Source organism: Pinus tabuliformis, chromosome 9 (assembly GCF_031772625.1).
Source record: "Pinus tabuliformis cultivar Carrire ecotype Pingquan chromosome 9, CPIR1, whole genome shotgun sequence".
NCBI classification, from domain to species: Eukaryota; Viridiplantae; Streptophyta; class Pinopsida; order Pinales; family Pinaceae; genus Pinus; species Pinus tabuliformis.
Window position 1 is genome coordinate 978,180,086 of NC_142307.1, and position 26,944 is coordinate 978,207,029.

The 26,944-nt window shown below is 40.0% G+C and overlaps 1 protein-coding gene across 2 annotated transcripts in view; it reads left to right on the forward strand.

Annotated features, from left to right (window-relative positions):
- The window catches only part of ALN (allantoinase), a 538,476-nt gene that overhangs the window by 83,626 nt on the left and 427,906 nt on the right, over positions 1-26,944 (forward strand). For both annotated transcript variants that reach the window (XM_089437896.1, XM_089437897.1), the window contains exon 8: positions 9,939-9,998. In XM_089437896.1, coding sequence (XP_089294022.1) covers positions 9,939-9,998 — 60 coding nt within the window. The remainder of the gene's footprint in view (positions 1-9,938; positions 9,999-26,944) is intronic.

Consider the following 26,944-nt stretch of genomic DNA (forward strand, 5'->3'; position numbering starts at 1 on the left):
ATCCAATAGCAAGGACACGAACAATCATATGGAGGGTCACCAGGGCAAGAGGTGGGAAAATATAATGCCCACACATGGAGGATTATGGAAGAAGAGGGGACAAAGGGATGTAATCTACTCCACGAGATCCTCTCTTCTAACCAAAAGATAGAGATCTCAACAATCAGGCTCATAAACTTTTGATGGATGGCAACTTCAGGCATATCACCTCCATCATGGTCCTTATCATTTATGTCATGCTTCATGGCCACCATAGGGTTATGATTAGTAGGAAAGGGAGACTGATGAGATGGAGAGACACAACAAGCAAGTTGCCCACGATGATCACACTTAGGAGAGATGGAGAATTCCTCATTATTAGTGATAATGTAAGAAGGGTTGAGGAAAGGGTCCACATGGGACTCAACTACAACCCCAGAATTGTGAGGAAAGACAAGGGTCCTATCGATATCATCATCATCGGTGTCATAGATAGGGTCCTTGTCGAAATGATTTCCACAAACCTCCCATTTTCCTTCTTTAATATGTAAGTAATCGTTGATATCAATGTTTGAAGGGGCTATGGGATCACCTTCTCCAAGGTCTTCAAAGGGTGGATCATCAGAGAGTATCCTTGGAAAAGGTAGGGTTAACCTTAATTTCACTCTCTATGGACTCACCCTCCCTATCACATGTGCTTTCAAAATTATCATCATGCTTATTTTTGTCATGTGGACCTAGGGAGGATCCTCTTACCTTCCCATCATCTAGATTCCTAAGGTCATGATGATGCTCAATGAAGGTTTCCTCTTGAATGTTTAGTGTGGGGCATACTTGAAAATGCCTAAGAAAGCCTTCATAGATCTCCTAAATAGATGAGATGCTCCTAGGTTCGTGATTATGCAACCATGAGTTATGACCATGGAGGGAGCTCATGAACAATAGTGTAAGGACAACCTGTTGGACCACTTTCCCCTTTGAAGCACGTGCAATAAATTTTTCTACATGATCAATTGTGGAGAGTGGATCGCCATCAAGTTGGGCACCCCACGTACCATCCTTCCTGTGACATGATTAGGGTGTCCAAGGATGCTAGCGATGTCTAAAGCGGGAAAATCATCAAGTAAAGACATTCTATCGAGATATACATGTAAATTATGTAAGAGTTGCCTGGGTGAATTTAAAGATGCCTAGAGAAAAGCTTGCTTCACCCTACAAGCATTGACCTTAAAGTTCATTAAAGAACTAGGGCTTCATTCTTCCAATGGAGTTGCCCATAATAATATATCAGTGATGTCGTAAGGAAACAAGACACATGTCTTGTGTCCCCAACAATGACGCCAAAAATGTTACCGCTCAAACTAGCAGGGGTTGTTGGAGGGGATCCTATAGAGCAACTACTAGGTCAAGTGGCAACAATGGAGCAATAACCCACTGTCACCTCAGCTAAAGCTCCCTGCTCTTTATAGACTTTCACCTATGGGAGGAGACCCGGTATAAGAGGAATGACAAAGGTAGGTAGGTCAATGATAGGATGAGGAGTGATTCCTAAAGCCTATTCACAAGAGAGGCTTAGATAATTGGCTTGCTTGCTTTGGAAGCAAGGTGATTAGCTCTCTAAGAAGGGCTAAGAGGATACCTAGAACTAGGGTTGGAGAATATCCCTTAACAAGAGGTATCCTAGAGCTAAGAATCCTAAAGGAGAAATGGCTTCTATGTAATCCTTGAGGAATTAGAGTCACAAAGTTGTGGTACCACAAAGAACCCAAGTGGGCCCAAACGAGGTCAAGGTTTCAGAATGAAACTTCAAATAATGGGTCTTGACCAAGGGAGAAGAAAAGGATCAAAGAGATGGGATTTGACTTTAATGTTTAATGCAATGATCCTTAATGAAGCCACTAACTAAAGGCAAACTAGGGAAATGGTTTCTGAGCTAGGGCTTGGGATATCTCGAGATTCCACCATCGAAATAGCCTCAAATTTGGAGGACCTCTAGAGGACTCACCAACATAGCTCTAGACCAATTTTTTATCAATTTTTGATGGCTACAATAGAATTCATGTGATGCCCTAGATGACCTTCTAGGTTATGGCTTAGAAAAGAAGGAAGGATGTGAAAAAGAACTTTCTTTTTGTGATCACTTTGGACCAGACCAATGCCTAGCCATTTGGGAGAATGGAGTCAAATGACATCAACGTTTAGGTAGGCTTAATTCCAGCCAAGGAGTTCCCCAACAACTTCGTATGGCCTAAGCATCAACTATGTTACAAAGGGAGATTTATACTTCATTATATTGCAAATGATGACTTATCAAGGCAATTCATGAACATTCATGTACCTCTAGGACAATAATTCACCATACTTCAAATGATCATATGAAAAATCCCTCACAAAGACAAGCCTAGCAACTTCGCATAAGATAAAGAACTACTAGACCAACTTCATGAACAAAGATATTCAATAGACAATTTTATGAGACAAAATTACAAATAAGCAAGAATAAGGTACTCACAAGTATAGGGAAATTATTCCAATCATTAAGATGCAAAGAAACCGAAGCTTCAAGACAAGAAATTAAGCTTTTCCAATCTTCAAAATGCATTAGATCTCCAATTCATCCATCAAAGAGGCTAGCCGAAATTCTCAAGAAGAGATAGTGCAATCCAAAAATGTGATGAGAGAAATGCATGAGCCTCTCATCTATTTATAGAATCCATAAGGGGATTCGAATAGCCTAATAATGCCCCTCAATAATAAAATAATGTACAATAATGATATGATTTAGTGACAAGCCCACCAAGATAGCACCATAATACAAAGATAGGCCTCTTAAGAGGGCAAAATAATAGATACGAGTCGTTGGGCCATTGACAAGGCCTAGTGGAGTCCAAACTGTGCCAAGGTGAGAGAATAGGCTCCAAACATAGTGATCAAGGGGTTGGCCCCTTGATATCCAAGCAAATCAAATATGGTGTCCCCAAGTGGCAAGGGGGCACAGTGACATCCTCATGGGTCTCCAAGTGGATCGATAATGTCTGTATACCATTTGCAAGGGATAGAATGATGACATAAGCCCTCCCTTTGTCTCCCATGGTGAGACACATCCTCATTTGGGCCCTAGAACATCTGGCAAGTGTGTGGTGCAGGTGTGAAGTGTTGAAATTTCTAAGTATTAACCGTTAGAAATTTTATTTGTATTCTCTGGTTTACTTCTCCTACTTGTTAATTATGAACAAGTTATTTAAACATATAAATATCGAAATAAACACAATACAGTCTCAACCATCTATAGATCAACAGTTGAAAGAAATAGCAAACACACAAGTGACACCGTTATTTTTAGACAACTCCTTAGGAAAATCGAACTTGGGAAAACTGGTGCAACAATTCTGAGGGTTATTTTATTATGCAGTCTTTTTGAGTACAACTGGGTGCCAAACCGACTCACCCGACAGAGAAAATAATCCGACAGTAATACCTCTCTATTTGGAAGCAGATTTTCAGAAAGTCTGCCCCACAAAATCCTCTCCAGCATAATCTGAAGCTCAGTGTCAGCCCTCCTGGCCTTTGCATTAGCCCGAAACTGACTGCGTCAACCCTCTGAGGCTCAGCGCAGCCTCTATGACCCTTTGCATCACTCCTGCAGCCCCTGCGTGGATGACGCAGGCCCTTCTGACCTCTGTGCAGTCCCTTCTACCTCTCCGTGGCTTCCTCTCGCTCAACGTCTGCCTCTCTCTACTTCTGTGCTGGTTTCTCGACACTATCTCTGCCTCTCTGCCTCGTACTCACTGCCCTTCGCTGCAACTGATCACTAATTCGATTTCTCTTAGCAAACCCCGCTCTAGAAAATTGAATGACTGATCACTCTGGTGTGTTCTTCAATTGACCCTCAAGCCTCCTCTTATACTTTTCCTGTTTGTCCTTCAACGACCGAGATTACATGTCTAATCAACGGCTAATATTAGATTTGGCTTGATCCATGTCCTTTACAACCTTTTAACCCAGTTTTATATTAATACCCATTAATATTTTATTTTTCCTAAGTTTAGACTTAGGAACTCCATTAAAAATATTAATTATTTTAATATCTCCTTAACCGGATAGAATCTGCCCAAACAATTTCTGGGTCTTGGAGATCGCATGTGCTTTAGCCTCTCCACCAATTTTCATGGCTAGAGCACATCCGATGCTACCCCAAATCAACACTCCCTCTTAGCGAGGACTGTGCTCTAATAATACTCCATACTGAGCATCACCTTGGTTATACGACACCGATACCTGTGTTGATGCTAGGCCTGCCCGCCCAACATCCTCTGCACTGCTGCATCCTGTATTGTGGCCCATGGCCCTGTCACTGCCACTATTGCATCCGCACGACAACTCCCTCTGCATCCGTGTTGCTGCTGGTCCTTTCTCCCAACATTGCATCTGCACTGCAACCCCCTCTCATCATGCTATCGCTAACTGCTACTGCACTGGAACTCAGTTACTAAGAAGTAAGTAACTGATCCACCCAACTATTGACATCCCTATCAGGCTAGAAACACTCCCGATGTTGAACCTCTCTCTGCCGCTATCTCATGCCCCCTCTACTGTCTCTGCGCTGCTGCAACAACTCCCTGCCTCGCACACCCCTGCAAACCTCTCTATGCCATCTTGCACTGCTGCATCCTCCTCTGTGCCTCTCGCATTGCTGCAACCCTCTCTGCGCTGCCCGAGACTACTGCACTGTAGCACTCTCTGCCACGTCATCCGCATCCGTTTCTATCGACATCCGCCATCCTACTACTCTCACTTCGGGGCTCCCATAGCCAGGTATAATCCAAGAGTTTGGGTACCTTAAGGATTCTGCCTCTCATCGCCTGTAGTCCTCCTGACTACATCTCGATGTCTCCCCACCACTTCTCTAGAGGTACATAAGCACTCATGGCATAATCGTCATCCTCCTCTACCTCTTTTTGTGCCTTAGCTGGCACTGCCTTGGAGTCAAACACATTTCCCTTAGTCTTCTTCCTTAGACACTGGTTTGCATAATGCCCTAGTTCCCCACAGTTGAAGCACTTAATTTTAGAGAGGTCCTTTCTCTTCCTCTTCTCTTGCTTCCTCGCAGATGCCAGCGCTGCATCCTCTTCCTCTTCCTTCTTGATCCAGACTCCTTTGCTGCTACTTCATGTCTCGGACACCCGTATGATCTCTTCTTGGTGAAGAGCCGCCCACAATTCTCCCAATCTGGAAGATTCGCCCCGCCTAGAATGCTCTAGACGAATGTCTCCCACTCCTCAGAGACTGCGTTTAGAGCGGTCCTCACCATCAACTCCTGATCCGGTGTGGCCCCTATGGAAGTCAGTTGGTCCCGGATCTCCTTCAATCTACCAAGGAACTGATCTATCCGCTCCCCCTTCTGCATCTCGTATCACCGCAACTGATTCTCAAGCAACATCTTCCTCTGCACGGAAGTATGCCGGTACAACGTCTTCAAGGTGTCCCACATTTCCTTTGCCGTCTCCTTCTCGGAAATATGTTGGACCACATGATCCTTGACCCCATCAGGGATGATGCATTTCGCTTTGGCCATTGCCTCCTTGTACTTTTCATTGTCAGCCGGGTTAACTGGGATAACCACTGATCTCAAGGTGAAGGCCTTGATGCGATGTTTATCTAGAATGGACAGGATCCTGGCCTTCCAGACCACAAAGTTGGACGCCCCGTCCAACCTGTCCTGATCCCTCATTCCATTCATGGCCATCTCTCTGCTCTTCCTTTCGACTCCTCTGAGTCTCTACTTCCCTCTGGAAGTTCTCTCTTCGACTCCCTCTGAGTTGCTACTTCTCGTCTGGAAGTTCTCTGCTAGACTCCCTCTGAGTCTCGATTTCCCTCTTGGAAATTCGCTTGCCAATCGTCGAGTCGCACCTCTCCGATCTCTTATGCACCTGCAACACTGATCTGGATTTCTTGGCTAGAAATCCGCCTAGGTAGCGACTCCTTCTACCTTGGTTTTGCCTGTAAGGTACTGTTTTGACTCGACAGCAACAACACCCCACCAGCTTCTATCCCTGCAATTTTCCCACAGCTTCCTATGCCCTAGCAACTGAAGGGCTGAGCTTCTAGGCTCTGCGCAATCCTGACACTGGTTGAAATGCTCCCCTAGCCAAATGAGTCAACCGTCTTGGTCTTTGCGTGGCTCTTCGTGAGCCTTTTTCTGCCCTCCTCGGCTTCTGTGTTGGCCTCTCTCTGGCCCGAACTGATGACGCAGCCCCTTTGCGTCAACCCTTCTCTGTTGCTTTCTGCAAGGAAAGACTTCTCTTACTCGGGACAACTGTTTCTGCTGCAAATGCTTGCTTCCACTGGTGCCTTCAGCTCTCTTGTGATCTGCAACCACTCTCTGATACCATGTTGAAATTTCTAAGTATTACCTGTTAGAAATTTTATCTGTATTCTCTGGTTTATTTCTCCTACTTGTTAATTATGAACAAGTTATTTAAACATATAAGTATTGAAATAAACACAATACAGTCTCAACCATCTACAGATCAACCATTGAAAGAAATAGCAAACACACAAGTGACACCGTTATTTTTGGACAACTCGTCCTCGGAAAAATCGAACTTGGGAAAACCAGTGCAACAATTCTGAGGGCTATTTTATTATGCAGTCTTTCTGAGTACAACTGGGTGCCAAACTGACTCACCCGACAGAGAAAATAATCTGGCAGTAATACCTCTCTATTTAGAAGAAGATATTCGTAAAGTTTGCCCCACGAAATCCTCTCCAGCACAATCTAAAGCTCAGCTTCAACCCTCCTGGCCTGTGCATTAGCCCAAAACTCACTGTGTCAACCCTCCGAGTCTTTGCGCAGCCTCTACGGTCCTCTGTGTCACTCTTACAGCCTCTACGTGGATGATGCAGGCCCTTTTGCCTTTGCATGGCTTCCTCTGGCTCAATGTCTGCCTCTCCCTGTGTCTGCGCTAGTCTCTCGACACTATCTTTGCCTCTCTGCCTCGTACTCACTGCCCCTCGCTGCAACTAATCACTGATTCGATTTCTCTTAGCCAACCCTGCTCTAGAAAATCGAATGACTGATCACTCTGGTGTGTTCTCCAACTGACCCTCAAGCCTCCTCTTATACTTTTTGTTGGTCCTTCAACGGCCGAGATTATATCTCTAATCAACGGCTAAGATTATATTTGGCTTAATCCATGTCCTTTAGAACCTTTTAACCCAGTTTTATATTAATACCCATTAATATTTTATTTTTCCTAAGTTTAGACTTAGGAACTCCATTAAAAGTATTAATTATTTTAATATCTCTTTAACTGGATAGAATGTGCTTTAACCTCTCCACCAATTTTCATGGCTAGAGCACATCCGATGCTACCCCAAATCAATAGCCAGCTGGGCATGGTGGTCCAGGTGCATCATCTTCATGCCAAAGGTGGAACACGAGCAATCAATGAATGGTGCTGAGGGATTCATGAAGTGGCAATCTTCTCTTTGCTATGGTGGAGGCCCATGGCTCTCAACGCTCACTCTATGCCAATATGACACTTTGGAGGGCTTGGACCCCGTATAGGGAGACCAAACCCTAAGTGGAGACCCACTTGCAATCCTGTATAAGATCCAATGTGTCCCCTTGCCTTCCAGTACAACAAATAATTAGAGTAATCGAGTAAAAGAGCTTACAAATCATGGAATCAAATGGACACTTCATACTCATAGTGGTATGCCCTTCCATAGTGGGGCTTTAGCATGTACAAGTGTCTCCAATCTTAATAAGGGGGTTAATCAAGGACCCTATTAAGTGGTTTCTACCTCTAAAGGGGTTGACATGTCCATGGTACATCCATCAATTGGTAGGTAGCATGTGATATAATGGTGGAACGAAATGGGGTATCAATGGAAGGCTTCAAGCCACATGCCACAATACAAGGGTAGCCAAAATAAGGGAAGCCCATGCATGGGTGTATGAATGTAGGAGAGAGCAATTATGGTAAATGAGTTACCCCGACCTTTGTTTTTCCACCCTTCTTCATATGCCTTTTGCCTTTGATTGATTTTCATTTATAACTGCCAGGGGCTCCACGGGATGAGAGCATGATGTATGGGAAATAACAGTGATTACCCCCTTAAGGTGGGGCAGTTCATCGCCCACCAGGCACTGGGACAATCATGAGTTCCTTAATGATGTAAGGGGCCAATATGAGAGGCCCTAGGAACCAGGGTGATGGCCATAATGATAGGGGTAGAGCTCAGGTTTGACTTTTGCCCACGTGCTAAATGTGTATGTCCCCACCATCCTTTGCATTTTATGGTACATTTCTTGTTGACAGTGGCCAAATTATGCTTTCCCTTTTTCTTTTAGTTGCATCAACCTTCGGGGCATTATTCTAGGGCCGACCCAAAGTGTGAATGAGGGGAGGGGGCAACTAACTCCTTGTGGACCCCCATATCAATTTCAAAATCACTGCAAATAGAGCTAGGCTTGATCTCGAACTATAGAACCAAAAGATGTACTCATGAATGTGTTGAAGCTTGACATTGAATATTCCTACGGAAATTTCATTGTTAACAACTAGCTTACATCCCAATCTGTTTCACGGAAAAATAATAAGTCAATCTTGCTTGCAAATTATTTCCATGGAAGCATAAGATCCTCTTAAGTTACACCAGCAAAGATCCATCTTATGTACGGATCTAACAAGAGCCGAGAGGGATCAGATTTCTTCACTTGCAAATTTCTTTAGAGTGCAAAATACAATGTTATTTTTCATTGTTTAAATTGTATTTTTTAATGCTAAATAGAGTAAATATAGGACCAAATATACGTTTTAACCATAATTATTATTATTATTATTATTATTATTATTTTTATTTTTTTTTTTTTTATCTGGATGATATATACATAATTTTTTAAAAATAATATATAATATATAGATAATGACATTAAAATATTTTACATAACATGTACATAGAGACTTTTTATCACACAAATTAAAATTGTTTGATTATTATTAATGCATTTTTAAGTATATGTCAATATTAATTCGTATTAAAATATTTTATTGATAACCCACATTGAATATTTTTTTTATATACAACATTAAAATATTTTATTTTAACAATCTTTTTTCTATTTATAGATATTATGAAGTTGACAGTGACATAAATTAGTTAACATAGATCTTCAAATAGTTTATTTAAATCTTTGTTTGAAATATTTTTGAAAAGTATGAGATTCAAACATCTCACTGACACAATTTTTTTTACTTCTAATTACTTCACAACATATTCATTTTTTTTCATCATAGCTGACATAATTTTTCTATTTAGAACATAATTTTTATTTTAAAGGGGGGCGGATGGACAGACTTACACATCCCCCTCACACTGGGCTGTACAATGAGCCTCTTGGCTCGATAAGTATTTAATGTTTGACGAAGGTCAAATCTAGTGGGGACATATTAAGCCTTTTATCTACTTTTATAAAGCCTAGATTTCACTAGCAAATGTTATGCTCGTAATATAACAGTATAAATGAAATAGTGTTTACGTTTGTATCAAAGGGACTTGATTTTAATATTAATTTAACACCTTGGCTGTAATTCCTTTGCATTTACTGCATAGTATATACATCTTAATTTATTGATGTTTCCTGATCATTGCTACCCTGTTTCTATTTGTTATTATATGTGTTTTACTCCTTGCATTAATTAATAAACAAAGGATTTGGAGTTAATATTTCAACCTCTTATCACATTTGTTCATTTTCATTTTTATCATTTTAGAGTGAATGCTTTTGGAAGGCTTGTGGGGATGTTTGTAACTAAAATTTTGACATCAGTTTATGCGTTCTTCTATAGTTTTGTTAGCCATTTATATTATTTGCATTTTTTTAACATGTCATGTATATCTTACACATTTATATCATATGGTATACTAACAAATCTTATGTGATTGTGAAGTCGTTTATGTGCCCTTCAGGTATCAATGACTTCCCAATGACTAATGCAAGCCACATCAAGGTTTGTATTTGTACTTTTATTTTGTTTCTTGTTTTATAAAACGAATAAACAAGAATGCTGTAATTGATTTAGTGTAGATAAACAATCAATTAAAAGTTAATTCTTTCGTTATTCCTTGTCTTGACTATTTAGAAGATTTTTAACATCTTTTTGGATCTTAATATTAGGCTTTCTATAAATATAGGGCTAAATTAGCCATTTCACCCTTTTATCATTGCATCTTAGATAAGATAAATTATTTTTATTAATGTCCACAATGACCAAGTGATGGTCTGTCTTGATCAATAGGTTGTGTGAGAGGACTCACAATAGGTTGATGTTAAAATTTGAATATGTGGTAAACAGATCTGCAACTATGAGCTCAGAAAGATGAAAACTTTAAGGAACTCTCAAAACTGCTTCTTTATGTTAAATCTGAAAACTCATAAGTTGACCAAAAAGTATGAAAAACAAAATGGAAATGAGTGTCAAACTTGTTACCGCTCAAATTAGCAGGGGTCTTAGGAGGGGATCCTATAGGGTAACCACTAGCTCAATGGCAACAATGGAGTGATAAGCTACTGTGATCTCAACTAAGGCTCCTTGCTATTTACGGACTTTCAATGATGGGAGGAACCTGGTATAAGGGAATCATAATAATGGATGTGTCAATGAGAGGATAAAGGGTGATTCCTAAGGTCTATTCACAAGAGAGATTCAATTATATGGCTTTCTTGCTCGAAAAACAAGGTGATATGCTCTCTAGGAAGGGCTACGACTACGAGGATACCTTGGCCTAGGGTTGGAGGATATGCCTTGACAAGGGGCTTCCTAGACTTAAGGATCCTTATGGAGAAATGGATTCTATATAGTCTTAGTGGAATTTGAGTTATAACGTTGCGAGACCACAAATAAACTAGGTGGACCCAAACTAGGTCAAGTGTATGGAGTTGATCGACCAAAGAGGGGCTTGACCTAATTAGGGAAGAGGATAGGGTTAAAGAACTAATTTTCTTTCGAAATTTGAATGCAATGATCCAAGTGAGGACACTAACCCAACATTATCCTAGGGTGAGAAATGGTCATCGAGCATGGGCTTTTGATATCTCGGGATTCCACCATTGGATTGTGCTCAAATTTGGAGGACCCCTTGAGAAGACCCTAGTGCAGTTGTGGACCAATTTTCAAGGTGTTTGGATGGCTACGAAAGATTTCGTGTGATGCCCATGAGACCTTCTGGGGTTAGGCCTAGAATTGGGAAAAGTGCAGAAAAGAGAGGGAAATTTGACCACCAAAGGGATATGAGGATCAATGCCTTATTGCGTGGGCTTAATGGAGTCATAATACACATAGATTGAGAATTTTCGTGTGCTAAGGAGCCTTAATTGATCTTTGCTAGCCTCTCCAAGGGCAACGACTAGGTCAATAGGGATTTATACTTCAAATTTGCCAAAGAGATGAGGTTTCAAGGTCTTTCAACCTAAGAGGTGCCTCTAGGAACATTCACCCACTCTCTTCAAGTACAACGCATGCATTAAATCACTTATTCAAGGTTTCGAAAATAATTTTGCATTTACTTTAACCCATACAAGAATAATGATAATCATAACATGCAGTGAACTAGTAAAATAGCAGGAATGGCATCAAAAGTCGACTTACATGAGAGAGAGAGTATATCCATTCATCAAATTCGCAGTAGAAAGAAGCTCCAAAGACAATAGCGAAAATCTAAACATCATAGTGCATCAAGAAAGCTCCAAAAAGTTTACCTAGCAAAAAGTGCAAAAATATCACAAGAGATACTAATCCAATCCAAGTGATGATGAGAGAATGAATCACTTCTCATCTATTTATACAATCTCTAATAAGTTCAGTTTGCCTAATTTGGCCTAATTGAGCCCCAAATAATAAAATAATGTGCAATAATAACATCCCTTGGTGACAAGCCCACCAAGTTAGCTCAATAACATAAGAATAAACCTCTCAAGAGGGTAGAATGATCAATAAAGTGAGTCGTTGGGCCTTTGAGGAGGCCTAATGAAGTCCTGAGTGTGCCATGATGCAAGAATGGACCTGAAACATAATGGAATAGGGGTTGGCCCTTTGTTTTCCAAGAAAATCCCTGTGGTGCCCGCAAGTGGGTGAGGGGCACAAGTGTTGAAAAATCTAGGGCATCAATATTAGGTGATTTCTCTTCTATTGATAACTGCTTGTGAATGCTTTTTACTTCTTGATTAGGATCTTCTTTTACTTATGTTATTATAACGTTATTCTTCATCAAACAACTACCAAGCATAAACCATAAAGAGACAAGAGACACAGAATATAGGCTATCAACGAGGGCCAAAACCTTTTACTCTTGAGAGGAAAACCCGAACAAATTCTTCTTTTTATATAGATTCCAATTGACGAATACCAAGACCAAGACCCTTGACCTATTTGCCACTCCAAGACGAAGATATAAGTTCTTTCTGTTTGCTACTTCTCTTTCTTGCCCAAGTCAACACAAATCATACTTCTCCTTCTTTTGCAATTCTTGGCTACCTTGAAACTCCTATCTCTTTTCCATAGATCTGCACCTCGTACTGCTGTAATACCACATGTGTGAGTAGAGACAAGTTTGGAGGTGATTCCTTCCTTCTCTATACTTGGAAGCTTCTCTAGATAAACTTGGCCAGCAATAGGACAGATTTGGAGATCCTTTTCTTGTCCTTTATTACAGCAAATGTACCCACTGCAGAAACCCTAGTTTCTGCCACATGTGTGAAGTTGTTTGCCCAAGAAACAGTCCCAAACCAATGCCAAAAGACCTCACTGCTCCTTTCCTCCTCCTCGTTGGTTATAAGGCTTCTTTGATGACCTTTTCGCACTTGTTTCCACTGCAAACCTTGACTGAAAATCTCTGAAATTTTGTGTCTCTGAAATAAGGCCAAGCTGCCCTATTTATAGTTGTTGCCCATGCTAATTAGCTGACATGACATGTAGGTGAGCCGACGTGTCCTTTGGAGGAGATCATTTATTCTATTTTGAAGCCGACTTGAAGGAGAGGTCTTGTGCTTGTCTTGGAGGACTTTCGTATTTATCTAATGACTCATACAAAATGTAACATGCCCAAGAAGGGTCCTTCATACATGACATAGACTCAAGTTGACCTTTTATGACTCATGACAAATCCTAAAGGCTCACAATGGGAGCCATCACTAAAATAAAATTCCTTGCTCATGAAACCCATGAGACAAGCATTACAATAATAATTTTATTTTTCTTCTTTTTATCAATTACATAAAATCACAATTACACATGTCATTATGAAGACCAAACCTGGTTACACTTTTCAACAGTCCCTCTTAACTAGGGAGGTATTCATAATGGTACTTGGTCATTCTCAATTTGAATTTCTCATAAGAAGAGTCAGATTGGTAACCCATTTGTGTAGCATCATATCAACCAACATTGTCACATTGCAAGGCCTTGACTAACAACTCTATTTCTCCACGAGATCTGAGCACAACGCTGGCGAGACTGATGATGTATACCCACCCTCATCATTGTCTCTCTCAGAACATATCTCACCCGAGTTCTCAAGGTGTGTTCCACCAGGACTATTCTTATCTTGGATTCCCAGTCCTCAAAGAATATCGGTCCTCTAGGACTACTCTTATCTTGGATGCCCTAAATCATCCTCAAAGAGTATCCGATGCTAGATGTTTACCGAATCCTTCAGTTTGTCTTCCCAAGCGAAGACAAGAATGATGTGTCTATCTCTCCCTCTTAATTAGGGAGGACATATCTATTCCAATAAAGAAATGTACTCATTCCTACAGAAGGAATGTACCTAAGCTCCCTCTTGGCTTAGGAATCTTGCTTCCATGTTTCTCAGGATTAGGCCGTAAAAATCGACAAGAAAGTAAAACTACAATTTTAATCTAAATGTAGCTAATCTAGCATGATAATATCACATGATGTTAATTCTAATTTGGAAAATGAGCATGCAATGCATCTTACCCTAACATGCATGTTACATTACCCAAATACTAAGTGTAATCATAGACCCAATGTATCCAACATATCATCACAGTTAATATGAAAGCAATTGTGTTAAATTATGGTATGTTCTATGCTTAGAGCAATTTACTTATCTTTTTTATCCTTATCCACAGATTAGCAATCACATGTACATTAAGTAAAGTGCAGATAGAATATTTAAACGATCAATAGAAAACAAGCCAAGACAAGAGACACAGAATGTGGCGGCTAGCCAGGGACAAACCCCAATATGGGGAAACCCTTTGATCAAATCTTCTTTTATCTTCAATAATTCAGCAGAGAGAAATAGTACAAAACTCTGATTTATATCAGCAGCATCAGCGACATCAGCCCTAAACTAGGGCAGTCAATATCTGTCAAATCGACGGTCGGATCACCTTGATTCCTTAATCAAAAAATGCGGCCTTCCAAAGAGAGTCAGCGTCACCTATTGTGCAGTCCAGTGAGAGAGAATGCTGGTCAATGCTGGTCAAAGTTCCAATTTGCAGTTGCAACCCTAAAATCTGCGTCCCTTTTCCGCACGTGTGAGAGATAGAGTCTTTCTGCGCAGGAGAGAGAAGAGACTCATTTTCTGCGCAGGAGAGAGAGAGATGTGATGAGAAGTGTGTGTCCAAATGAGGAGGAGACATCTTGTATTTATATGCAAACGTTGATGATGAATAGATGCGTCTGTTGGGCTTCTGAGCCTACATAAGTTGCTGGCCGACTTTGACAATTAGTCCATAATCAAAATAAATTCATATCTCCATAAATACTTATCGGAATCGGATGATCTTTAGATCAATCCTACACCTCTCGACGAGAGGAATCTAGTAAAAATATTATCATCCATGAATAAGGTGACCCACATGAAGTTTGGCCCTAGTTGCCAATTTTAACACTCCCTCTCAACTAGGGAGAACTTCATCTGCAATCTGTCGGACTGTCACTGTTGTCCATCCATCAAATGCACTGTCTTGTATGGCTTGACCCTACTTGCTCTGCTCTGCTTTGCTTTGCTCTGCTCGGTTCTGCTCTGCTTTGCTCGAATTATGAAGAAGAAGAAATGATCGAGGATGTATCATACCATCCTCCACTGACCCGAAGTCAGTCTCAGAGTGTGTACCACTCTCACTGGTCTTAGACCAGTATCATTGATCCTAGATCAATGAAGGTCATCCTAGCATAGGGAGTACGGTAGATACAACGATGCGTCCATCGGTACTACTATGGTCCCTATCCTCATTTCCCCGCTCATTGATCAGATGAGAGGTACTTCCCATGAGTCCTAGACTGCATGGGTAGGATGCCCCGATAGGAGAACTGATCATCCTGTCCACAGGAGAGTGAATTATCCTTTCCAGTGGATGCCACAGAGAACTAATTATCCTGGCCCACAGGAGAACGAATCATCCTGTTCCACAATCGCCATGGAGAACACATCATCCAGGCCCACAGGAGATTGAATCATCTTGTTCCATAGTCGCCACAGAGAACGAATCATCCTGGCCCACAGGAGAACAAATCATCCTGTTCCACAATTGCCATGGAGAAGACATCATCCAGGCCCACAGGAGAACAAATCATCCTGTTCCATAGTCGCCACAGAGAACGAATCATCCTGGCCCACAGGATAACTAATCATCTTGTTCCATAGTCGCGACGGGGTGTCACAGTGGAAGGTTGAACCTTTTACCCTGTACAAAGTGCACCAACAGGGGATGGTGAGTCACCCTGTGGTCATATGTCGCTCCAAGAAGTACCCCGCGCTCCCTGGAGCTCCTAGAGCTCAGTACATCATACTTGACCCTCATAAGAGGGTCTCTGAACGACACTAAGTCGTTCTCGGAAAGTCAGGAATTTGACCTTTCCTAGGGGCTTTGTCAGAATGTCGGCGACCTGTTCATGTGTACCGATATGTTGGAGTCTTATTGCTCCTTGCTGCACCATATCTCGTATATAGTGGTACTTGATATCAATATGCTTGGAGCGATCATGAAATATGGGATTTTCTGATAAATGGATCCCGCTCTGGTTGTCACATAGAATCACGGTGGTATCCAATGTAAATCCAAATAGCTCATTGAAGAGCTTTCGCAACTAGACTGCCTCACAGGAGGCCATGCTAGCAGCAATATACTCTGCCTCGGCGGTGCTCAAAGCCACCGACTTCTACTTCCTGCTCATCCAGGATATCGAAGCAAATCCCAAGGAGAAACAACACTCGAAAGTGTTCTTACAGTCCACCACACTTCCTGCCCAATCAACGTCAGTATATCCAAGTAGTCTCACATCTCCGACAGTGTATCTTAACCCATAAGTAATTGTGCCACGAAGATATCTCAACAAATTCTTGGCACCAATCCAATGTATGTGGTGAGGTTCAACCATATGTTGACTCAACGTGTTGACTGCAAAGCATATATATGGACGGGAGTTCACTAAGAACATTAATGCTCTGATGAGTTGATGATACTCGGTGGCATTTCGTAAAACAGGTCCAGCAGCACTACCGCTTATCTTTTTGAAGTCAAGCTCCATTGGGGTAGTTACAGGCTTGTAGTCCACCATATCGAATCTTTCCAATATCTTTACCACATATTTTCCTTGAGATAGGAAAATTTCCCTTGGCTTTTGCCAAACTTCAAGTCCTAGGAAATAATGCATCAGTACTAGGTCCTTCATTTTAAATTCAAAAGCCAACTCCTCTTACATTTGTGAATGAGAGGGTTTGCACCTGTTAGAAAGAGGTCGTCAACATACAACACCAGTATGAGAGGTTTGTCATCTTCAACCTTAAAGTAAAGGTTGGGATCGGCTTCACTCCTAGTGAATCCCAACTTCATCAAGTAGCTATCGATCCTCTCATACCATTCTCGGGGTGCTTGCTTCAGCACATAGAGGGCCTTCTTCAACTTGCACACATGAGATTTTCGATCATAAATCTCAAATCCTTCGGGCTGCTCCACGTAGACCTCTTCTTTGATCGAACCATGCAAGAACGCGGTCTTAACATCCATCTGATATAGTTTCCATCCTTGTGAAGCCATAAGGGCTATGATCGAGCGGATGGTGGTATATCTGGCAACATGTGCAAATATCTCGTCATAGTCTATACCTTCCTTCTGGGAGAAGCCACGAGTGACAAAACGAGCCTTATACTTTTCTGTACTTCCATCAGCTGCATGCTTTATCTTGTAAAGCCATTTAGAAGTGATAATTGTCTTGTCCAGGGGTCTGGGAACCACTTCCCAGACATCATTCTTCATAATAGACTCATATTCTTCGGTTATAGCATCCTTCCATACTTGATGCTTGACGGCATCGGAGAATGATGAAGGCTCATTTTGAATGATCGTGCTCATGATGGTCAGGTATCCCTGATACCTGTTTGGTTTCTTACTTTCACGGAAAGTTCCTCGGGGTGTAGTGTGTCCTTCAGCGTCATCAAGTGTCCCCCTAAGCCATGAAGGCCTCTTCCTAGAAGAGGAAGGCTCAGGTGGAGGTGGATCAATAGGACCCATGGGTTCTTCCACATCGGGCATTGTTTCATCATCTTTTTCTTTTGGTTCCCTGGTGTCGGCTTCTTGAGAGCTCCTCACAGTAGGAAGATTGTTCACCTTGCTGAGAGCCATATCTTTGTCAAAGGTGACATCATGACTAATCACGATTTCTCTTTGACCGGCTACATAGATTCTATAGCCCTTAGTATTTTCACTATAGCCCACGAAGATTCCTTTCTTTCCTGATGCACCCAATTTATTCCTTTTTTCTTTCGGCACATGAAAATATACAGGGCTTCCAAAAATTCTAAAATTAGATACATCAGGTTTCTTACTGGTGAACATTTCTTCAGGAGTTTTGGAACCCAATGCTTGATGGGGGCATCGGTTTTGTACATATACGGCGGTGTTTGCAACTTTGGCCCATAGAAACTTCAGAAGTTTTTGATTATGGAGCATAGCATGGACGACTTCCACAATCGTACGGTTCTTCCTTTCCACCACACCATTCTGTTCAGGAGTGTATGGTGTAGTAGTCTCCCTCTTAATGCCGGCCTCTTTACAAAAGTCATGAAACTCATTAGATTCATATTCAGTCCCATTATCAGTCCTTAAGATCTTGATCTTCTTTTCGGTTTGATTCTTGATCAAGGCTTTGAAGTGTCGAAACCAGGAGAACACTTCATCCTTCTTTTTCAAGAAATATATCCTAGTCTTGTGAAAATAGTCATCTGTAAAAGTGAGGTAATATGAATATCCTCCCAAGGAGTTCACAGGCATCATACTAGATATGTCTGAGTGAACTAACTGCAATATATCGGAGGTCTTGCTTTGGCTTGAGGGGAATGGTCCCCTTTTTAGCTTTCCTTTGGCACATCCGAGACATACACCTTCTTGCTCTAATCTGAACTCGGGCATCCCGGTCACCATTTTTCTTACATCAGGTAGAGCTTTATAATGAAGGTGAGCAAACCTCTGATGCCATAGTTCGGACTGAAGAGATGTGTCGCAAGACATGACACCTAGTGGACTTCCTCTGACCTGATATAATGAATCAACTCGAAACCCAAGAGTGAAAACATATTTAATATTGTTTTTCCATACACGTACCTTGCCATCACTGAAAGCCACCTTGTAGCCTTTGTCTTCCATTGCCGAAATGGACACCAGGTTCTTTTTGAGATCAAGTACATATAATACATCCTGTAGGTGGATTGTATTACCTTGATTCAATTTAAGAGAGACATTGCTTGCACCTTTCACGGGATATTTCATATTATCTCCAAGGACAATTTCCAGGTTGGTTTCTTTCTCTATTAGATTATGGAGAACTTCTTTGTAACCAGTGAAGTGCCTTGAAGCACCACTATCAATAAGCCAATTTCCCAGCGAGTTCGGAGGAGCGGAGGTAGATAGAGCAGCTGGTAGATAATATTCATCCTACTTATTGTCAATAGTGTTAGATTCATACATGGAATTTATTGCCTTTTTGAATGGTTGTCCTCTTCCTTGATTTCCAGCACTCCTTTTACCTTGGCCATTTGACCTGCCATTTCTTTGATTGCCTTGAGAGGGATTTTGATCATCATCCCGGTGTGAGTTCCTTTTATCAGGACACTCTCTTGCATAATGACCTGGTTTATTGCAATGGTAACATCGTCCTTTTCTTCCACCCTTTTGTCTAACCTTGCCTTTGGATTTAGCCTCGGAATTGTTTCTTCTTTTAGTATGAGAAGAAAAGGTAGCGGGATGACCTTTAAGTGGGGGCATTTCCTGTTCTTCCATCCTTGCTTCTTCTTGAATGCATCTTGCCATTAATTCATCAAATCCAGAAATTACATTATTGTTGAGGAGAGTAGTCCTGAATATATACCATTCAGATGGTAGTCCTCCAAGAGTTGTGAGTGCCATTTCCCTGTCAGGAATTACTTCCCCAATAGATAGGAGATTGTTCTTGATCTCAGTGATTCTTAAGAAATATGCTTGCATATTTTCATCGTTGCCCTTCTTAATTTCCTTCAGCTTATTCCTAAGAAACAGAATTTGATTTGCATCATTAACTTTAAATAAACTCACCAGTCTATCGTAGATTTCCTTGGAGGTGTTCAACTCAAAAACGTAGGCCACCAAGCGCTTGTCGATAGAGTCTCGGATGATCTTCTTTGCTTTGACTTCTCCAGATTTCCATTTGTTTCTGGCAACAACGGATGCATTTGATGGAGGCTCAACAATATTGCCTCTCACATGGTCCAACACTTCCTGATCTTCTAGAGTCAAATCGAGAGACATCTTCCATCTGTGATAGTCAGACTTCTCACGGAGCTTGTCTTCGACGGGGAAGAGCGTTGAGGACCCCATAGTTCTTTTTAGATAACCTTGCCAATCTTCTCTTCGGTGATTGCTCTTGCTCTTGCTTGGGCTTTGTCTTCACCTCAGCTTTGATACCATGTTAAATTATGGTATGTTCTATGCTTAGAGCAGTTTACTTATCTTTCTTATCATTATCCACAGATTAGCAATCACATGTACATTAAGTAAAGTGCAGATAGAACATTTAAACGATCAACAGAAAACAAGCCAAGACAAGAGACACAGAATGTGGCGGCTACCCAGGGACAAACCCCAATATGGGGAAACCCTTTGATCAAATCTTCTTTTATCTTCAATAATTTAGCAGAGAGAAATAGTACAAAAGTCTGATTTATATTAGCAGCATCAGCGACATCAACCCTAAACTAGGGTAGTCAATATTTGTCAAACCGACGGTCAGATCACCTTGATTCCTTAACCAAAAAATGCGGCCTTCCAAAGAGAGTCAGCTTCACCTACTGCACAGTCCACAGAGAGAGAACGCTGGTCAACGCTGGTCAAAGTTTCAATTTGCAGTTGCAACCCTAAAATCTGCGTCCCTTTTCCACACGTATGAGAGATAGAGTCTTTCTGCGCAAGAGAGAGAAGAGACTCTTTTTTTGCGCAGGATAGAGAGATGTGATGATAAGTGTGTGTCCAAATGAGGAGACATCCTGTATTTATCAATGTTTTAAAACTCCGACTCGGTATCGACTCGGCCGGCTCGATTTCAATGACTCGGTCATTGTAAAAAATACATTAAATATTTATTTTTTATAAAAACACATAATTTTAAAGATTTTCATTCATGTTTCCAAACACACAACATTAGAATATAGATAGAAGACAACATATGATCAAAGTAGGCTCATGAATATATCCATGATTCCATTATATTAAAATGGCACCCAGTGCACTATCCAATACATACACGAGATGATATAGAGATCAAAACAAAAACACATAACCAAGGAGGCTAGAAATGGCCTCTACAACAAAAGTCTGTGACCAGTACTACTGGCTATTGCTAGAGTTGCCAACATCATCCGGCTTAGTGTGACTTCGGAGCGGGAGCGAAAGCGGGGAGCGGGAGCAAAAAAGGGAGTGGGAGCGACATTTTCGGAAGCTCTCGGTTTGGGAGTGAATCCCGGAGGAGTTCGACAACCAATGTCACTAACATCAAGGTACATAGAGGGATTGGTGCTCTTGATTAAATACGAGTTCCATACCCTAATACATGACAAAATTCAATGGAAACATTGCAATCCCCCAACCTTGAAATCCTAAAAAATTGATAAGTCTGCTGGATTTTGAATGAAATCTAAAATTCTACTTTTTCCATATGAAATCCAATGAGGTCGGAACCACTCTCAAACATCCCGAGTCATTTCATGGTAATGTTAAAAATTTAAGTAAAAGGATGAAAATTAAGATTAAGGAGAATGTCACTTTTACTTTAAGAATTTAGCATTACCATGAATAACATTGTCTTAGTAGGGCAATATGATCAAATACTAGGGTTTGGGAGAGGGGAATGGACCCCAAAGACTAGCAAACTAATTCATAAACCCCTTTGGAGTCCCCCACACTTAGAAAAATAAAAAATAAAAAAATAAAAAAAAGGCTTGTTTTTATGGTTCACTGGCCACTATCAGCTACCCGACCGAGTAGTTACGGATCCGGCCGAGTAGTAACAGTCCCCACTGAACATCAGAAGGTTTTATTAAAGGGATTTGGTACATTGGCTGAGTAAGGCTGATAGGTATATTCACAGATGTATGTCAGATAAGATTCACTGTTTGGAACTTAAACACAGGGAGATCATAAATCTTACTTGGAGAGATCTGGAGAAGCTTCCAATTTGGGTCAGGTTCATATTCCTGAACTATCCATCCTGTGTCATATAGAGGATCAAACTTTGGTTTGTTCATTAACCTTCCAAGCCACTTGTTTTTCTTAGATGATTTCATTTCAGTTGAATAATCATAACTAGATGAGGCCATCTCTACTGCACTTAATTACTCAGTGGTACTCAAGTAGGTAAGAAAATCAATATGCAAAGGAAAATCATTGAGCACTTGAGGAATGGGACACCCTCGGAGTAACGACGCCTATCCTCGACAACAAATTTCCAAAAACATGGTCCACCTGCAATCTTCATAGCAACATGCTTTAAGATTACTTCTTTGCACTACCAATCATGTATCACTTGCTATACTAATAATTTGTGTGGCTCAAGATATACACCCAACTAATCAAGAGTAACTCAGAAGTGACATATGCACTGAAACGTGGAGTGGAATTTTATTAATAAATTGCAACAACAAGATATAGAATCTGGCTTTGATAACAATTTTACAGGCTTTCACATCAAAGGCATGGATCGACCTTACAAAAGTCTTGACAAACTAAAAGACATATTGTGCTAGATCAGGATAATTCTGCAAAGCACAGAGCATACATCTATACCTTTCTTACAGACTTAGTACAATCCTATTATTCGTGTATTTTCAATTTTGTTCGATGTGGGTCTACTCAAAAAGTATAATTAAATTTTGGATCCAAGGGGTGCCTACATTTGACATTTAAGTAAACCTATAAGGAGACAACCCAAAAGTACAATAAAAAAATAGTTTTCTTTGTTTTCCTTTAAACCTGTATAACTCTTATTATTTTCCTTAGGAGTCCCATTGTAGACCTCAAAATTCTCCTAATGCCTGCTTCGGCTCCACTCTTGCCACTTGGAGGCTCATGGGGCAATTGTGGTGGTGAAAAAATGAAAAGAAAGTAGATAGAAATTAGAATAATTGTTTCTCATTTTTGACTACTTTATATGTCATAGTCTCATAGTTTTTAGCAATTGCTCAATTTAGCCTTTTGAACCTTTTGAACCTTTTGGTCTTCATACTTCAGTTAAACTATCATTTTATTTCAATCCATAAGATAATGGTCTACTTCTTATTATATGGATTAAAAATTTATATGTTTGTTTGCAATTACTAGATAGTTGGCGCTTGAATGATTAATCACTTATGTACTCTGGATGCCATTTCTAAGTTCAATATATAATATAATATTCATTTACAAGTAACACAAATAAGCATGTTTTCATATATTTTGCAACTAATTTGGCATTTTGCATGCTATTTTCAATATAAATGCATTATAATATATAGAAATATTTATACAAAAGAAATACTCTTAATAATCTCAACTCTCGAGGTTTTTGGGAAATGCCACTTATGCTCCTCCTCTTGCTCGGTCCCATGCTCTAGCAACCTTGGTTAAATCACTAAACAATTTCAGCCATATGTTATGTCAAATCAGCATGAACAATAAGTGTTGAAAATTTACCTAATCAAGATGACAATGTAAGCTGAAAATAAAATTTGCATTTGCAAAACTTTGGACTATTGGAAACTTTATATATATATATTAAGAGAGAGAGAGAGAGGAATGAACTACATGTACTATGTACTACCACAATGTTTTCACAAAGCTAATGCAATCTCTAGCTCTCCAAACCCTAGCTAGGTAAAACTATGAAAACCATAACCACCACCAAATATCCATAACAACCTAGCATCAACATCGATAATTTCTTTGTGTCATCACTTGTCTCCCACAAGTGTCCTAGACGACTCGTCTTCTTCTCGATCAAGCACATCAAGTAGCACTAGGGTTTTTGAAACCCTAGTCTTCTAGAAATTACCTAATGAATAAGATAATGCAAGCTGAAAATCAATTCTGCAATTGCAAAATTTTGGAGAGATGAAAACTCCGGAGAATTGAAGCCAAAGGAAGGCGTTGTAACTACGAGGGAGTCCCATTCCTCAGGTGCATAGTATTTTACCTTCACATATTTCTTTTCCTTACCTGTGTGTGCAATACTGAGTAGTGAATTGCAGTAAGAAATGACCTCAAGTAGTTTTGATTTCTCTGCTGATATGAAAGCTTCAAAGAAAACCAATTGGATTGGAAGGATATTAAACAAGTCACAATCTAAGCCGTTGTATGATACCAGGGTGGTAGTCCAAGAATTTACCCCCACTCCTAATTGGCAACTTCCTCATATATCTCCCAATAAGATTTATGACTTTCCAATGTTTAAATTTCGTGCAACCAATCTTATTAGATATGCCTCTGTAAATGTACCTATTGACCCTGTCGCCTACACCTACCTACAAGTTAGTGAGAAAAGTCTTCAAACCCACAAGGTGTGGTTGATGGCAGGGAAATCAGAGAAGGGGCTGTCAAACTAATCCCGATTCTCTCCGTTTGAGCTATCACCTAGGTTAGCTAAGGGGGGTGGTCTCTAATGAAAAGTTAAGTTAAAAAGGATGTGAGTTTCTAGGAGAATTGTTAGAGCTAAATAGATTATTTCTTTAAGATTTATAAGCAAAAACTGATATGAGCAATAACCATCATAAGATAAGCATAAAATACATAAACAACCAGTGCCTTCCAAGTATTTGCTCTTTAAGAAATGAAATTGTATTTTGCTTAAAATGAAGTGAAATGCTTTCAACTAGAAAGCCAAAATAACCCTGAAAAGTGAAACAATAAATTGTTAGCACAAGATATTATAAATGCTTTCAAGATGAATAAGTCTACAAATCAAAGCATGGAAACTATTTTGCTAAAAAAGATACAAAAAGAACTCAAATATTAGACCAAGATGACAACATGCAATTAAGTTTGCAACCCAAAATAATAGTGGTTGAAAGTGAAATCAACCATTCATGACAATATGCAATTAAACCAAAAGATGAGTCAATTTCCAAGTATAAGAAAATTAAACTTGTTGCAAAATTAAAAGAAATTACAATGATTGCATGCAAAGTGCCTATTGAAAAAAGATTTGCATGTGAGACTTTAAACCAATGCAAATGTGACGGAATGTAGTTCTTGGTTCATTTTATTTGATTAGTACTAAGGCAAAGTTACAATTGAACTCTAGTCCTCAGACCTCATCCTCAACTAAATATTTGGATCTCACAATTAAGAGTCAATAGAGGTAGAGGGTCCCTAAAAGTCTATTCGACCAACTTAAGTTGGAGGTAAGTTTTAGTGAGGCTTGGGGCCTTCCTATACTAAAATGCCTAGATGATGTGCAAATTGTGTTAATTCCCCAAATTAAACTAATGCTTCATGGAAATGGTTCAAAGAGAAATAGTTTGCAAAACTTGAGAGGCTAAATGTAAATAAACTCATATGTGTTTGCACTATTGAATGGAAAATAAGCAAGTAAAATCGAATATATTTCTTTAAGCTACAATTGTTTCAATTACATGATGGTGCTCCAATAGTTTTCATGATATATAGCTTAAATTAACCAAGTAGTGAAGCATATACTTGAGGAAATTATGAAACAATTAAAACTTGCCAAAGTATGAAGTGTTTACACTTAAGATGAGATTTTCTCAAGTTTACAATTTGGAAGCGTATGCATGTGGGAATTTAAATACAAAATTAGTAAAAATTTACGTGTGGAGTGAAATGTGTTGATTTTAAGCATGTGCAATATGAAACTAAAAGCTAGAAAGCTAAGAAAAACTAGAAGCAAGATTAGGCCACCCACAAGAATCCCTCCTCTAAACGAGGAAGGGGGATGCCATGGGAAAAATCCCAAGCTCCCTCCAACAATTTTTTTTTTTTTTTTTATCTTTTATTACGCTTAAAGCGGGTAAAATTGCCTCTAAGAGGGCAGCCCACAATACGAGAAAGATCTTTACAAAGATGGGACTCTAACAAAGCTAGACTCTCTCCCCAAACAATATAACAACAACAAACTTGAAGATGGAAAAAATACTCTCCAAAAGATATTCACAAGGTTCAAAAGGCCCATGGCCTCGATGAGTTTGCAACTCTCTCCCAAGTGCTTATGGTCTCCCTACAAATCAGTCTTTGGATAACGTGAGGGGGTCCTGCATACACACAAGTGAGTAGTTTTCCAAAGCTTCTCCTCAAGCTCCTTGCCGCCTAGTGCTCAAGCCTATGGGATGCAAAAGACAAAAATAAAACCAATTGTCAGTGTGAAATTAGGAAAAAGAAACCAAAACTAAACTTAGAATTTAATATACAAAGTACTAGCTCAAGTAATGGGAGTGAACCCATACTTCCCTACCTTTGGAAATGACTCTTGAATAGAAAATATAACTTTGAAAGAACTAGAATCAAAGAAGTATTTTTGAATTTAAATGGATGATCAAGTATCTATAGACTAAGAAAACTTGCTTTTGCTCTTCGTTGGATGGAAAACTTGGAGCGAAAAAATGGCTGAGTCTTGGATCGCTGTGATTCTAGGAGTGAGTTGATGTAATTGAGATTTCTCCCGCTTCCAGATGGATTCCTGTACACAATACAAAAGATTTTTCCTACACACTTGAACAGGTATTAGTTTGCACAAGATTAGAGCAATATAATGAATAGGATAAACCAAGCATTCCTCCTAAAATGAATTGGCAAGTTTATCCCTAGAATACTACTCTAAATCAATGATATGTGCAAGATAGCTTGCACACATCAATCCAACCAAGATGGTAAGCATAAACTAATATCAATTCAATATGCGAAAGAAATTAAACATAATAGCAGTAGTATGAAAGGACATCACTTCATAATGCCAAGAGAACAACCAGATAGCCCCAAAGTTTTGATTGTATTAAGAAAGTATGTAAGTACAAAATGGCAGAGTTTCCTCAAGCCCAATAGCTTATTACATGATACAAAGATGAGAGCCAAAGCTCATTTAAATAGAACTATGGGAGCCAATCCCAATGTGAGTGCAAGTGACAAGTGTGGAATGGAGATAATCCCAATGATAAAAACGAATTTGTACAAGTGGCTGTTATGACTGCTGTGCATATCTCCATGTGTGAAATCAAATTGTTGTAGGTGACTGTTAGCACATGTTCTCTGACTGTTGTGAATTTCTGTAGGTGTCATCTTCATAAATCAACATAGATATCCCTGGCTGCTAAGTGATTTGAGAGTAGGAGTGGTAAGGAGACAAACTATCATCAAATCTCCATCAAAATCCGAGGCAATGACACCTCTCCAATTGCACCAACAAACTGCCCATCGAAC